We start from the raw sequence: 11,517 nt of genomic DNA on the forward strand, positions 1-11,517 counted from the left end.
CATTCCCTCGACCCCAGCTGTCCCCCCCCCCCCTTTTTATTTTCCCCCCTTCTTATTCTACTGAAATCACCAGGGAAAATTAGCAGGAAAAAAACCCTAAATCCACATTTGTTTAGAGACAAACCCCACCCGAGCCATGGTCCCTCTCACCCCCAGCCCGCAACGGCTGGTGAAGTCCCCAGCCCGCTTCCCCGGGTGGGTGCCACCATCCTCACCGGCACCGGAGGAGCATCATCCGTGGGGAGGGAACTGGACGGCAACAGCCTGCACCCCCTGCGCACACCAGGTCCTGGACACAGGTCTCCCAGGGCTGCCAGGGCTCCTGTTGCAGAGCCCCCATCCTCGCACAGGGCCAGGGGCTCCCCTCCTGCTGGGATGCCGGGCAGGTGGGACATGCCGAGGCCACGCTGGAGGGAACGTCCCCAAGCAGCGAGAGGCTCCCTGTGACCCTGAACCATGACCCAACGCATATGGTGTTTCGATAAGGGTGTTCGGGACCCCCACCCCAGCTGGCACTACAGCCCCCAGCATGCTGTGCCGCCGGCGCAGCCTCGGCAGGAGCATAGTGCAGCATGCCGGGACCCGTAGTCCCCCTCCCCTCCAAAAATGCCATTTTAGACCTTCACTGGGCTGGATGCAGCCCCATTTTCTGCAGTGGCAAGCACCTCCCCAGCCGCAAGCTGGCCGGCTCAGCCAGGGGCATTGCAGCCGTGCAGGGTCCAAGTTGCGGCTGGGCACATCCGCGTGGCTGCCAGCTGTCCCGGAGAGACCTGCCAGCAGCACAGCCCACGGCCGTGGGGCCTGGGGACATGGTTCTGCGGGTGCTGCACCCAGCAAGCACCCCCGCCAGCCAAAAACTTGCAGTCCTCCTCCTCCGCAACGCTGTGCCACAGTGCACAGCATTGCCCTGCCACGGTGCAGGGCTGCACGGCATTGCTCCGCCACGGTGCAGGGCTGGGAAGCCACGAGCACCAGGATGGGGGGCAGGATGCTCAGGAGCACCAGTCCAGTGGCCCTGTGTCCCCTCCCCAGTGTGACCTGGTGCCTGGCTGGGGGACCCTGGGGACAGCGGAGCCTCTCTGGCTGGCCAGCACCACCACCGGCTCTGCCAACAGACACACAGGCGGGAGCCGAGGAGGGACACCAGGAAGCGCTGGCTTGGCACGAGGGGGAGCACTGGCAGTGGGGGGAAAAAATGGAGAGAAGGGGCCAAATGTCACATCCCCCAGGTGGGGACGCTGCTCTGCTGCTGCCCCAGCCCCTTCCCGGGCAGACCCGCACCCTGGCCCCTCTGCCCGGGCTCCACCACAGAGCACGGGTGACCCCACATCCCCCCAAAATCCCAAAGCTGGGGGGGGGGCAAACGCCTCCCCACACCCCTGAGAACGACTCACCGGAGCGGGGAGGCGACAGAGGGCGGGCAGGCTCCTCGCTCCTCGCCCCTCGCCCGGGCCGGGGGAGCCAGGCGAGGAGCGAACTTCCCCGGGCTGATGCAAGATGCCTCTGGGAGCGCGTTCGCATTCTGCAGATTCCTGGGAGCCGGCCAGAAATCCCACAATCCTACATCTTGCACATTTGGTTTCAATTAGGGAGCAGTAGAGGGGGAGCCAGTCACCAATCCAGGCTGGCTTTTCGGCGGAGGTTATTTTCCTCGGCCCGAGGGAATGTGTGCAAAGCTATAATTTACAGCAAAACCCATTCATAGCGCGAGAGAAAAAAAATAAAAAAAATCCCCATGGCCAGTGAAGGAACTTAAAGCAGTAGGCAGCATTTTGCTTTCCAGCGCTCACCCCCGCGGCTGCAGGATGGCACGCGTGTCCGGGACTCTCCTCCTGCACTGTGGGGTGCAGGGGCCAGGTGGGAAACCCCCAAAATGCGGGTGATGAAGGCGCTCCACGAGGCCCCATTGCTGGCCCAGAGGGTCCCACACAGGCTGCCCCGCTCTGGGCCCCTGGTGGGAAGGGTGCCAGGCTCCTGTGGGGGCACGCGCAGCCAGGACACCGGCCGGAGAGCAGACCTGCCCTGGCACGTGGCACAGAAGAAACACTCTGGCTCCCCAAACTGCATGCTGAGCTCGTGGTTTTACATCATTTCCAGGCACTAGCTTGGCACTGCAGCCACTGACTACGCAACGCGGCAGGGACAAAATAATAATAATCAGCTCACATTTATTTTTTTGCAATAGCTAAAAATGCAATTAAAAAGATTAAAAACAAAAAAAAGGGCAATTTTTTTTCAGACTAGTGTTTTGGCTGTGTTTTATGCCAGCACCCACACTGCTGTGAGAGGGAAGCAGCACCCCTGGCAGCGGCTTCCAAAAAGCGCTCCCGTCCCGCAGGGCACCCTGCGGGCCCAGGGCTGCAGCCTTGCTCCTGAACTAACCTCCTCGCCAGACTCCCAGCCTGCCTGCTCTCCAGACAAAGAAACCGAGTCACAGGCCGGGAAAGCCATCCACTGCCCACAGCAGGACACCAGCGACCCTCGCCGCTGCCACCAGAGAGGGGCTGTGGTGCTAGCCAAGCCATGGGTGCAGCAAGAGGCTTGCCCCAGGGCAACACAGGCAAGGCAGAGCACCACAGCTACCTCTGGGTTGGCAGGGATGGCACGCAGGAGTAGGTTAGCGCGGTGCCTGCTGCCAGATCAGCTGGCAGGGGGATGCCCTTGCCCGCGCACAGGCTGTCCTACGTGCACGCCGGCACAAGCACCGGTTGGCTCCGCTCTGCCCCACTTGCCTCCTGCTACCTGGAATTGGCGTTCAAATAACTTGGCGGCGGCCAGTACCGCATCACTCTATCCCAGGACCTAATGCAAAGGTGTTGGTGTGCAAACAGCCAAAGAGCCAAAGCAAACACCTCCCCCTCCCACCCCTCCCAGCGCCCAGGGAGCTAGCTGGAGCAGCGATCCCCCAGGCTCACCGTGCAGCCCCTCATTCCTGCGCGGTCCTGGGGCCACGTGCATCCCCCGAGGTGGGCCATGCTGTGCTCCGGCTGCTGCCTGCCCCATGCCAAGGAGGAGCAGCTTCAGGGGTGCCTGCCCACTCCCCAGGGAGCAGAGATGTCCCTTCCCCATGGTGGCTGCTCCCAGGGCCTGGCAGAGCCAGCGGGCAGGGGGAGGTGGTGGTGCAGACCACCCCCGGCACTCCGCACCAGCTCCTTGCATCCGCTCTGGCCCTCATCCCAGGCTGTCTCCCCAAGGACCCGTGGCTGCCAGCCTGCCTCGGCCACACACAGCCCAGCTGGCCCATGGCAAGCCACCAGCAGCCACGGCACCAGCCAGGACCCCCCGCATGGCCCCGGCTTCCCAGGCACACTGCCCGGGAAGCCAAGCGCTCAGCTGAGCCTGGGGTGCCCAACAGCCACCTTGGCACTCGGGGACTTGGTGACTTCCCCCAGGGGTAGCAGTTTGGGTCCCATTCCCAGCCCTGCAAGGGAAAATCCCTCCCCAGGCAGCCATGGGGCAGTGGACAGCTGTACCACCCTGCCCCAGGGGCTACAGCAGGACTTGGGAGCAGCAGAGGAGCTGGCTGAGCACCATCTCCCTTCCCAGAAAGGAGGGCAGGCAGCAGAGGCACTCTGTCCAAGGGCATGGGGACACCACACTTCAGGGCAGCGGGCTCTGGCAGGAGCCGAAGAGCCCTCCCTGGAACAGCAGAGGGCACACAGTGCTGCTGGAGGGCACCGTGCCAGGCTGGTTTCACCCTGAGCGCTCCGGCAGCATTGCACACCCACCCGTTCCTACCTGCTCAAGGCTTGCTGCTGCTTGCAAAAATTCAAGAGGAAAGCGCAGCCCTCTGCTTCCTCCAGAAACGCTGCAAACGAGTGCCGCAGGCCAGAAGACCTGCCTGCGACCCCCCCAGGCAGCAGCTGCTGCCGAGCTGGGCAGAGCGGGGCACTCGGTATGACACAGTCAGACCTCTGCTCTATGAGCAGAGCCTCTGTGGAAAGCCACCATCACTAAAACACCACCAGATGACAGACAGGAGGGACTCAAGAGTTTAATCGTATGTTTCCAGTTGTGCAACGTACAAAGGATGACCAAAAGGGAGGACATGGGCAATGACAAGGACCCTATTAAAAAAAATAGTCACGTAGATTTGAGAAAAATAAAAATTCAAGATTAACCCCAGCCCCGTACCATAAAAATCCTCTGCATGTACAATGACTATTACTATATACATGTTTAAAAATAAATGCCCACAGCCTGGAGCGCAAAGAGCAGTGCCATAGCTGTGCTTCGTGGCAGGGGAATCCATAAAGTGTTTGGTTTTTAAATTAAATTATAAATAGAAGCGTACAACATGCCAAGAACCGAGTGGGTTACATCCTCCTCTGCACAGGGCCAGAGCAAGCAGGATCAGCCCCTATCAGTTACAGCTATAAACCTTCATGCGTCCAAATTCCCAGCCTGCCAGGCGGGACAGGCAGCCTGGCTTGGGCACCACGCTGCGGCTACACCCCATTCTTCACCAGCTCGTGGATCCCGTCCTCGTCAATAATCAAAGGTGCGCGAAACTCTCGGTCCTTCACGTACTTTTCCAGACCCTAAGGGAGGACGAAGCAGCTCATTAGGAACGCTTTGCAGATGACCACGCATCATCTGCTCTGTTGACCTGCTGAGCTGCTCGCAGGTGCAGCTGCTCTGGTCCCCTCCTGTGCTAGCAGCTTGGGGGACACTGCCTTGAAAAACTCCACAGTGAATTCAAGTCACACTTTCGTGGTTTACACCCTCCCCGGCCAGGGCTCACACGCGTGCCCTGCCAGCCTCCCCACCTGCCTAGTTAATCTGCAAAGGTGCTTGAGCTCTGGAGAGCCAGTACTCACTTCTCCTCCATAGGAGATGAGGGGAGAAATTTCACACTGGATTGGCAGGTCATTTGCATCCTTCAAGCTGCAGAGAAAAATAAAAAGTCAGGAGGGTTAGCCACATCCCGCCAGGGGACGCGGATGGGGCCCAGAGATCTCGCAGATGCCAGAGCAGGGGTCAGCAACTGTCTGGGGCACTGGTGGCTGCCGGCCCACACAGACCCCACCAGCACAGTGCTGCCCTGGGTTAGTCAAGCCTTGCGTGCTCTCCACAGAGGTGCGAGCTAAAGTTTAGATACCAGCAGCGACTGAAAGTGAAGAGAGCTTTAGATGTGGCTTTAAAGAAGATTTACGTGCCTTTCCATGTGTGCAACTACAGCAGTGCCTATGCCCCCTGCCTGGACCACAGCCCCGCTATATTTGATGCTGCATGTAAGCTAGTCACCCATTCCTCCTCCTCCTCCTGCATCCTTGGGGTGATGAGAGATGCACTCACAGAACCTTCCTGTTTGGCTGGTCACAACAGGTCTTTTTTTTTAAACACAATCCTTGTTTAAAGCACAACCTGAGGACACAGGGTAAGCCTGTCTGCTCGCTCAGAAATACTCCCTGCAGCACTGCCTGCTCCTCCTGCCTTTGCCTCTTAGATCAACTGTCTCAGCTCCTCTACTCTGCACGTGAGCCTGAGCTGGTGAGGACAATGGCAGACCCATGCCAGCACTGCCTGCCACAGCCCGGCCCCGAGAACAGTTGAGGAGCACTGCTGGGCAGGGGTCTGCGTGGGGTCCCTGACCCCGCTCCTTCTGCCACCAGCCTTTGTAGGATCCCCAGGATGCTCCCTGGATCCAGCCGGCATGTAAGCCTGGCTGGGGGGTGAAGCCGTGCGGAGCCGACGAGGAACCACGGTGGCACCCCAGGGTGCCCCTTCACACCCACTCACCACCACAGCCAGACAGGCATCACAGGACATCATCTGTGACAACGCTCCCTTCGCCCAGGTCGAAGCTCATCCCTGCTGCCGTGCACTTGCTTAGCCCCCTCCTGTCCCAGCTGTGAGTAAATAAAACTCATCCGTCCTAACCCAGCCCTTGCACTTGTGTTTGCCTTACAGTTGGCTACATTTCAAGATAACCATTTAAATAAAAAAAAAAAATTGCCATTAACTGGCAATGAAGGATAAATGTAAGATAAAGTGCATCCTTTATCCTACATTATAACTAGTGTGATGGCCTAGTTATAAGCCTTGAAAGCACTTGGAATCTTGAACTAAAAACAGACACATCCCACCAGAAAGTACCAGAAGATACAACTTCTCCTGAAGGGGGGGAAAGGTAACGAGCTTGCTTAGTTTGAAAGTCATTTACACTCACCAGCCGTGCAGACGTGCCCTGTGCTTACAGGAGAACACGCTGCTATTACAGAAGTTGCTTTAACACTTTTGTCAACTTTCCCATTTACTTCTGTAAACTTTCAAGCACTGAGCCAGGGGCTTTCCCTGGTGTCACAGTCTGGATCTTCAAAACTCAAGAGCTGAAGTCACACAACACAGCTGGCCGCCTACGCTGAGATTTGCACATGCTATATCAAAGCCTGCTTGACATTTACTTAATGTTTTTAATCCTGTTTCAATCTGCCTGGACGCCTGGTGGACACCAGGAGACGGCAGCCGTGTCCAGCTACGGGACCGGCTGGGATCAGTCCAGGCGTGACGAACAGGGGAGTGTCATCGAAGGGACACGCCAGCGTGTTTCCCAACAGCATCCCGCCTGCGGGGTGACCTTCAGGGGCTGCGTGCAGTCAGCGGCAGGCTGCCTGCTGCCCTGCATCTGTACCAATGGCACAAGTCCCTTCCAGTTAGCCCCACCAGCTGCCTCTGTGGAAAGGAGCCCAGGAGGGAGCAGACACTGCCTACCGCCCGCCACCGTGAAAAGCAGCATCTGCGGGGTCCTGTAGCGAGACATGCCCCGCTCCCAGCATGCGGCCCCGAGCCCCCCGGCCCCGTTAGTCACTACGGGCACCTGCTCACCAGCACGCACCCATCGCAGTGACCACAGCCTGGCACACTGCTTCACCTACAGCCCATTAGTACCTAAGCACAGCCCCGCAACCATGCATGCTGCACGGTATAGTTACTTGTCATTGACATCTGCTGGGGTGGCATCTGACCTTCCGTTTGTGACACTATGTAGGAATAAACAAGGGTTAGCAAGGGTGGGGAAAAAACAGAGCAGAACAAGTCTGGGGTTTGCTGTTCTCCAAACAGGGGTGGTGGGAGCTCTCTTGGTCGAGGGATGCCACGACCCCAGCCTGGCTGCTGCACAGATCTGCTGGTGTGCTTGGGCTTTAGGGAGCCACCTCCTCCCTGCACGGGCAACCTTGGCTGTGCAATGGAGACCGGCAGGATTCGGTTCACAGGTGTTGAATCAAGAAGGAAAGCCGACTGAGCAAGCGACCCTCCTGCTGCCACCGCCCAGCCTGCAGCCGGCTCTGCCCCACGGACCACCCAGGAGAAGGGACCCACGGCTGGTGGCTCCAGCAATGCTGCTTTCAGGAGTGCTGAAACGGAGAAGGGCTGGGGACTGCCCCGTGCTTTATACCCAGCCCAAAAAGGATGCAGGAGTGCCGGGAGCAGCAACTCACCGAGGGATGGCAGGGATGCGTGTGCCGTTTTCGTCCACGAAGTGCCCCCCCGCATTGAGAACCCAGCAGTGGTGCAGGGACATCAAGGCGTGTCGGGCTGTGGTGGGGTTGTCCTTGCCATTCTGGCTGTCCGCATTCTTCAGGGGAGAAAACTCGTCCTCACGCAGCACCTCGTACACCACGAACTTCCTGGGGGGGGGGAACAGGGCACAGGACAGTCAAGTTTGGGAAACGTGGCTGCTCCCTGTTGCTTCAGCTTCTCCCCTGCCAGGGTGGCTGAGCCAGGGCCACGGCCCCCCTGCAGCCTGCACCCATGGGCTCACAGCCACGAAGGAGGGAGGGAAGGACCTGGGCTGTAGGGTCAGGAGATGCTCATCTGGCCCAGGAGCAGGGCTCAGCTGATCAAGAGGCACACAGTGCCTGTCCCTCCTGCTGTTCACATCCCTGCTCATCTCAGGGCACAACTGTCCACTGCTGCTGAACACCACAGGAGCTGGCATTCCATCCTGACCCCAGGGCACCACCGGTGGGCACAGCCCCGCCATCCCCCCGAGGCTCTCAGAGCTGCCCGAGCAAGAACCAGCAGCCTGCTCCCCACAGAGAGAAAAGGGCGTACTTAGAAAACTGAAAGATGTCAAAGACGAACTTTTCCATCTTGATCCCGTTGGGCTTCTCGGGTTGGATCAGCTGCCCTGTAGTGATGTCCACGTGTGGGATCTTCTTCTCGGCTACGTGGTGCTGCAGCCGCGGTTCATAAGTGCTTCAACAGGCCAAGAAAGAGCTGTCACTTGCCCGAGCAAGGCACATCTCCAGTCCCCCGGCTCAGACATTGCTGTGGCAGGATGGCTGCTCTGCCCTGTCCCCCAGCCGCCCCGAGGAGCGGGCTTCTCATCCCCACAGCAGCCAGGCGAGGACAGCCCCACATGCCTGCGCTCTGGCACCAGCAGCCAGCGATGGCTGAGGGAAAACTTATCTCAAGGAAGGGACTGTGCAGAGCAGTGGGGGTCAGGCCACACGTGCAGGGGCAGGGGCCAGACCCTGTGGGCCTCATCCCAGCACACCTGCAAACAGCTGGAGCTCAACCAGCGGAAAGCAAGGTGCAGGCGGCTGGGCAGCCGGCTCCGCTTGGCACTGGCGTTCCTCCTCTGGCACACCGGCAGCACCCCGGCAGGCCCTTACTTGACTACATCTTTCAGGAAGGCGGTGGTGAAGTAATGATTGGCGATGTTGCCCGCGTTGAAGAGCAGCCGCCCGTCTGGGCCCCGTTTCTGGGCAGTGGCGAGGGAGATCTCACTGTACTCCACCACCTGGTAGACACCATCCACTCGGCACACCACGCCGACCGGCTCCGTGGGGTTGGTCTTCTCCACCACCTGCCCAAGGGAAGCACTATCAGGGAAAGACCTCCAAAGCCCTGCACTTCAAATATACTCCCTTGTATCTAACAGCCCTCGTGGAGGTGTTTTCCCGCACAGGACAGCAGGGATAGGGATGCTGGAGCCCTCCCCTCCCAGGTGCTTCTGGCGATGGTGACTGGAGGAGGGCGAGATGGCAGGGCTGGGTGACAAGGTGTCAGGCACACCCAGAAGGTGCGGGCAGGACCTGGCACCAAGCCTGCGTACGGCTGGCAGAGGGCACGGGTATTTTTAGCACCCAGCCCGCACATGAACAGCCAACTCACCATGCACAAGCAGGAGGCTGCTGGCTCAGCAGAGCCATCCCCCTACACCTGACCTCCCTCCTCTTCCTCGCACCCCACACACCTCCCTCTGGGCATGCAACCGCCCCCCAGCAAATCTCTACCCGTCACTGCCACGACAGCAGGGAGGCGTGCAGGGACACAGGGCTTTCCCCTTTCTGCATGCCAGAGTTCATTTCCTCCTTCTCTTGCTCGGGCCAGAAGGAGGAACTGCTTTCCCTTTCCCAGCTCACTCTGTAAAAGCTTCAAGGCCAGCAAGCCCTCTCACCCGTTTGCCAGAGCTGAGCCCAACACAAACACAATCACACGGCCCCTTTGGCTGTTAATCCAGCCTTTTAAGTAAAGCTTCGGGCGTGCAACACCCTACCCGCGAGACATGGGGCTGGGCTCAGTATCAGCAGTCAGCTGCACCCACTGTGTTCTGGTCTAGTGCCCAGGACGTCAAGGCCAGGGACAGCTGGCAGCCTGCAGCAGGGATCCTGGCTGCCCGTGCTCCCTGCAGCCGCCCAGCATCCGGGTGGGGACTGGGCAGCCTCACAGGGCTCCCCAGCAGCTCTCGGCCCCAGGGACCAGGGGACCTGTGAGCCCTGGGGCTGTCGGTGCCACATCCCCATGCAAGGCAGGAGGGGAGCAGCGCCAGGCAGGGGTCAGTGACACCCCACATCCCCCAGGAAGCCAGACCTGAGGGACAGGTGGGACTCTGGCAGCACGTGCTACTCCACCAGCAAGCTCCCAGTGCTTAGCTATCCCTCCTGACTGTGGCAAGCCGGCGAAGGAAGGGTGAGGAGTCAGGGAAGCCAGGCAAGGAGCATGACAGACCCCACCCTGCTACAGGGAAGTGGTGCCTCCCTGCCCCCGAAACCATACCTTGGCCCCGCAGTCCGCTCCCTTCTCCAAGCAGAACCCGATGAACCTGGGGTCAGCCACCTTCACCAGGATGTTGTCCACACAGTAGACATGCACACTCTGCACGCCCCTCCGCTCCATGTCGTCCATGATGCCATGTGCCCCCAGGGCCCGGTACAGGCCCCCGTTGCCATCTGCGGAGGGAACAAATCGTTGGGGCCGCAGCAACACCCGGCTGTCCCGGCCACCCACGCTCATCTTCCTACCCCACAGAGCCGGGGTGGAGGGTCATCGGCCCAGCCGTACCCCACCCTGGTCCTCCCTGCCAAGACGGACACCTCCCAGCCTGCATCACCAGTGGGCCACGTCATGCTGCAAGGCTGCCCTACACAGGCTCCGGCTCCAGCTCCAAAAGCTTGTCCTCAGCACTGCGTCTCGCCCCCACGCACCCCTCCCGCCAGCTCCTGGCCACCGACCTGGTGCCATAGCAATCTTGCCCTTCTCCTCCAGCAGGATTTTCCCATCAAACCCCAGGGCGGGCAGCATGCCCTGCTGGAAGAAGATGATGTTTTCCTTCTTCAAGCCAAAATAGTGATGCTTCAGGAAGAACTCCTTGGTGGACTCCATAGTCCGGCCACTTGTCATGATGTACCTGTCGCAGCGCAGAAGAGACCCGATGAGCAGGGAGGAGAGGCAACGTTTTACACCCCTCATCCCAAACATGGGGAACCGCTTCAGCCTGTAACACCCAGGGCAGACTTCTTCCCCCCACAAACATTTAGAAGGATCTGACCCGCTGCAGTCCCACCTCTTCGGCAAGCCAACAAAGGGCTTCACCCCTCCTTGCAGCATGCATCTCCAAAACCCTACCACACCCTGTGCAGTGTGTGCGTGGGGGGGGACAGACTCCCAGCTGCAGCAGCCAGCTCCCGCCATGACGCCAACCTCCTGCTCACAGCACCACCGCAGCCCCTCGCCTCCCAGACCCCCGCTTTGCGTGGCTGCCATCCCATGCAGCAGGCTGGCCACAGGCAACATGACACACGTTCCCAAGGTCCACGGGGTTGAGCCTGACAACGTGGGACCTGCAAGTGCCACCCTCTGGGCCTTGACCCGCTAACTCCAACAGGCTATGGCCACAGCAGTAACACTGGTGTCAAGAGGGTCTATGCCAACCCACAGGCCCTTGGGCTGCCAAGGGGGTCTGCACCAACCCACGGGTCCTTGGCCTGCTGACACCAACGGGGCCCATGACAACCAAGGCCAACCAATGGGGCGTTGACGCAGCCAACACCAATGGAACAATACCGACCCACGGGCCCTTAACCCACCAGCGCCGGTTGGGTTGATGCCAATGGGGCCCTGCCAGTGCCAACCCACAGGACCTTGACCCACCAATGCCAACGGGGCCCTGCCAACACCACCCCACGAGCCTTGTCCCACCAAGGCCACCCCAGGGGGCACTGACGCACCAAGGCCCAGGGCAGGGCGCTCACCAGGGGATGTGGCAGGGGGGGGCGGGGTGCTCCT

General features: G+C 60.0%; 1 protein-coding gene across 2 annotated transcripts; it reads right to left on the bottom strand.

The window, feature by feature from the left end:
* Positions 1 to 3,970: 3,970 nt before the first annotated feature.
* UAP1 (UDP-N-acetylglucosamine pyrophosphorylase 1) lies at positions 3,971 to 11,511 on the bottom strand. Of its 2 annotated transcripts, XM_019473667.1 has the most exons (9): positions 11,484 to 11,511; positions 10,464 to 10,639; positions 10,009 to 10,181; positions 8,622 to 8,815; positions 8,059 to 8,202; positions 7,443 to 7,631; positions 6,936 to 6,983; positions 4,821 to 4,887; positions 3,971 to 4,541 (listed from the first exon to the last, which is right to left on the bottom strand). In XM_019473667.1, exons 2-9 carry the CDS (start codon positions 10,630 to 10,632, stop codon positions 4,449 to 4,451), a joined length of 1,077 nt encoding a protein of 358 aa, XP_019329212.1. In that variant the 5' UTR covers positions 10,633 to 10,639; positions 11,484 to 11,511; the 3' UTR covers positions 3,971 to 4,448. The 2 variants fall into 2 exon arrangements, with proteins under 2 accessions (XP_019329212.1, XP_019329213.1); XM_019473668.1 differs by lacking the exon at positions 6,936 to 6,983.
* Between the last annotated feature and the right edge of the window lie 6 nt (positions 11,512 to 11,517).

Source organism: Aptenodytes forsteri, unplaced genomic scaffold (genome assembly GCF_000699145.1).
Source record: "Aptenodytes forsteri isolate BGI_AS27 unplaced genomic scaffold, ASM69914v1 Scaffold104, whole genome shotgun sequence".
Lineage (NCBI taxonomy): Eukaryota > Metazoa > Chordata > Aves > Sphenisciformes > Spheniscidae > Aptenodytes > Aptenodytes forsteri.

Coding starts and splice junctions, on each gene's coding strand:
- UAP1 (XM_019473667.1), bottom strand. CDS start 10,632: ATGACAAGTGGCCGGACTATGGAGTCCACCAAGGAGTTCTTCCTGAAG. Junction 10,182..10,463: donor CAAGATTGCTATGGCACCAG/GTCGGTGGCCAG, acceptor TTCCCTCCGCAG/ATGGCAACGGGGGCCTGTAC. Junction 4,542..4,820: donor TCATCTCCTATGGAGGAGAA/GTGAGTACTGGC, acceptor GTCCTCCCTTAG/GGTCTGGAAAAGTACGTGAA.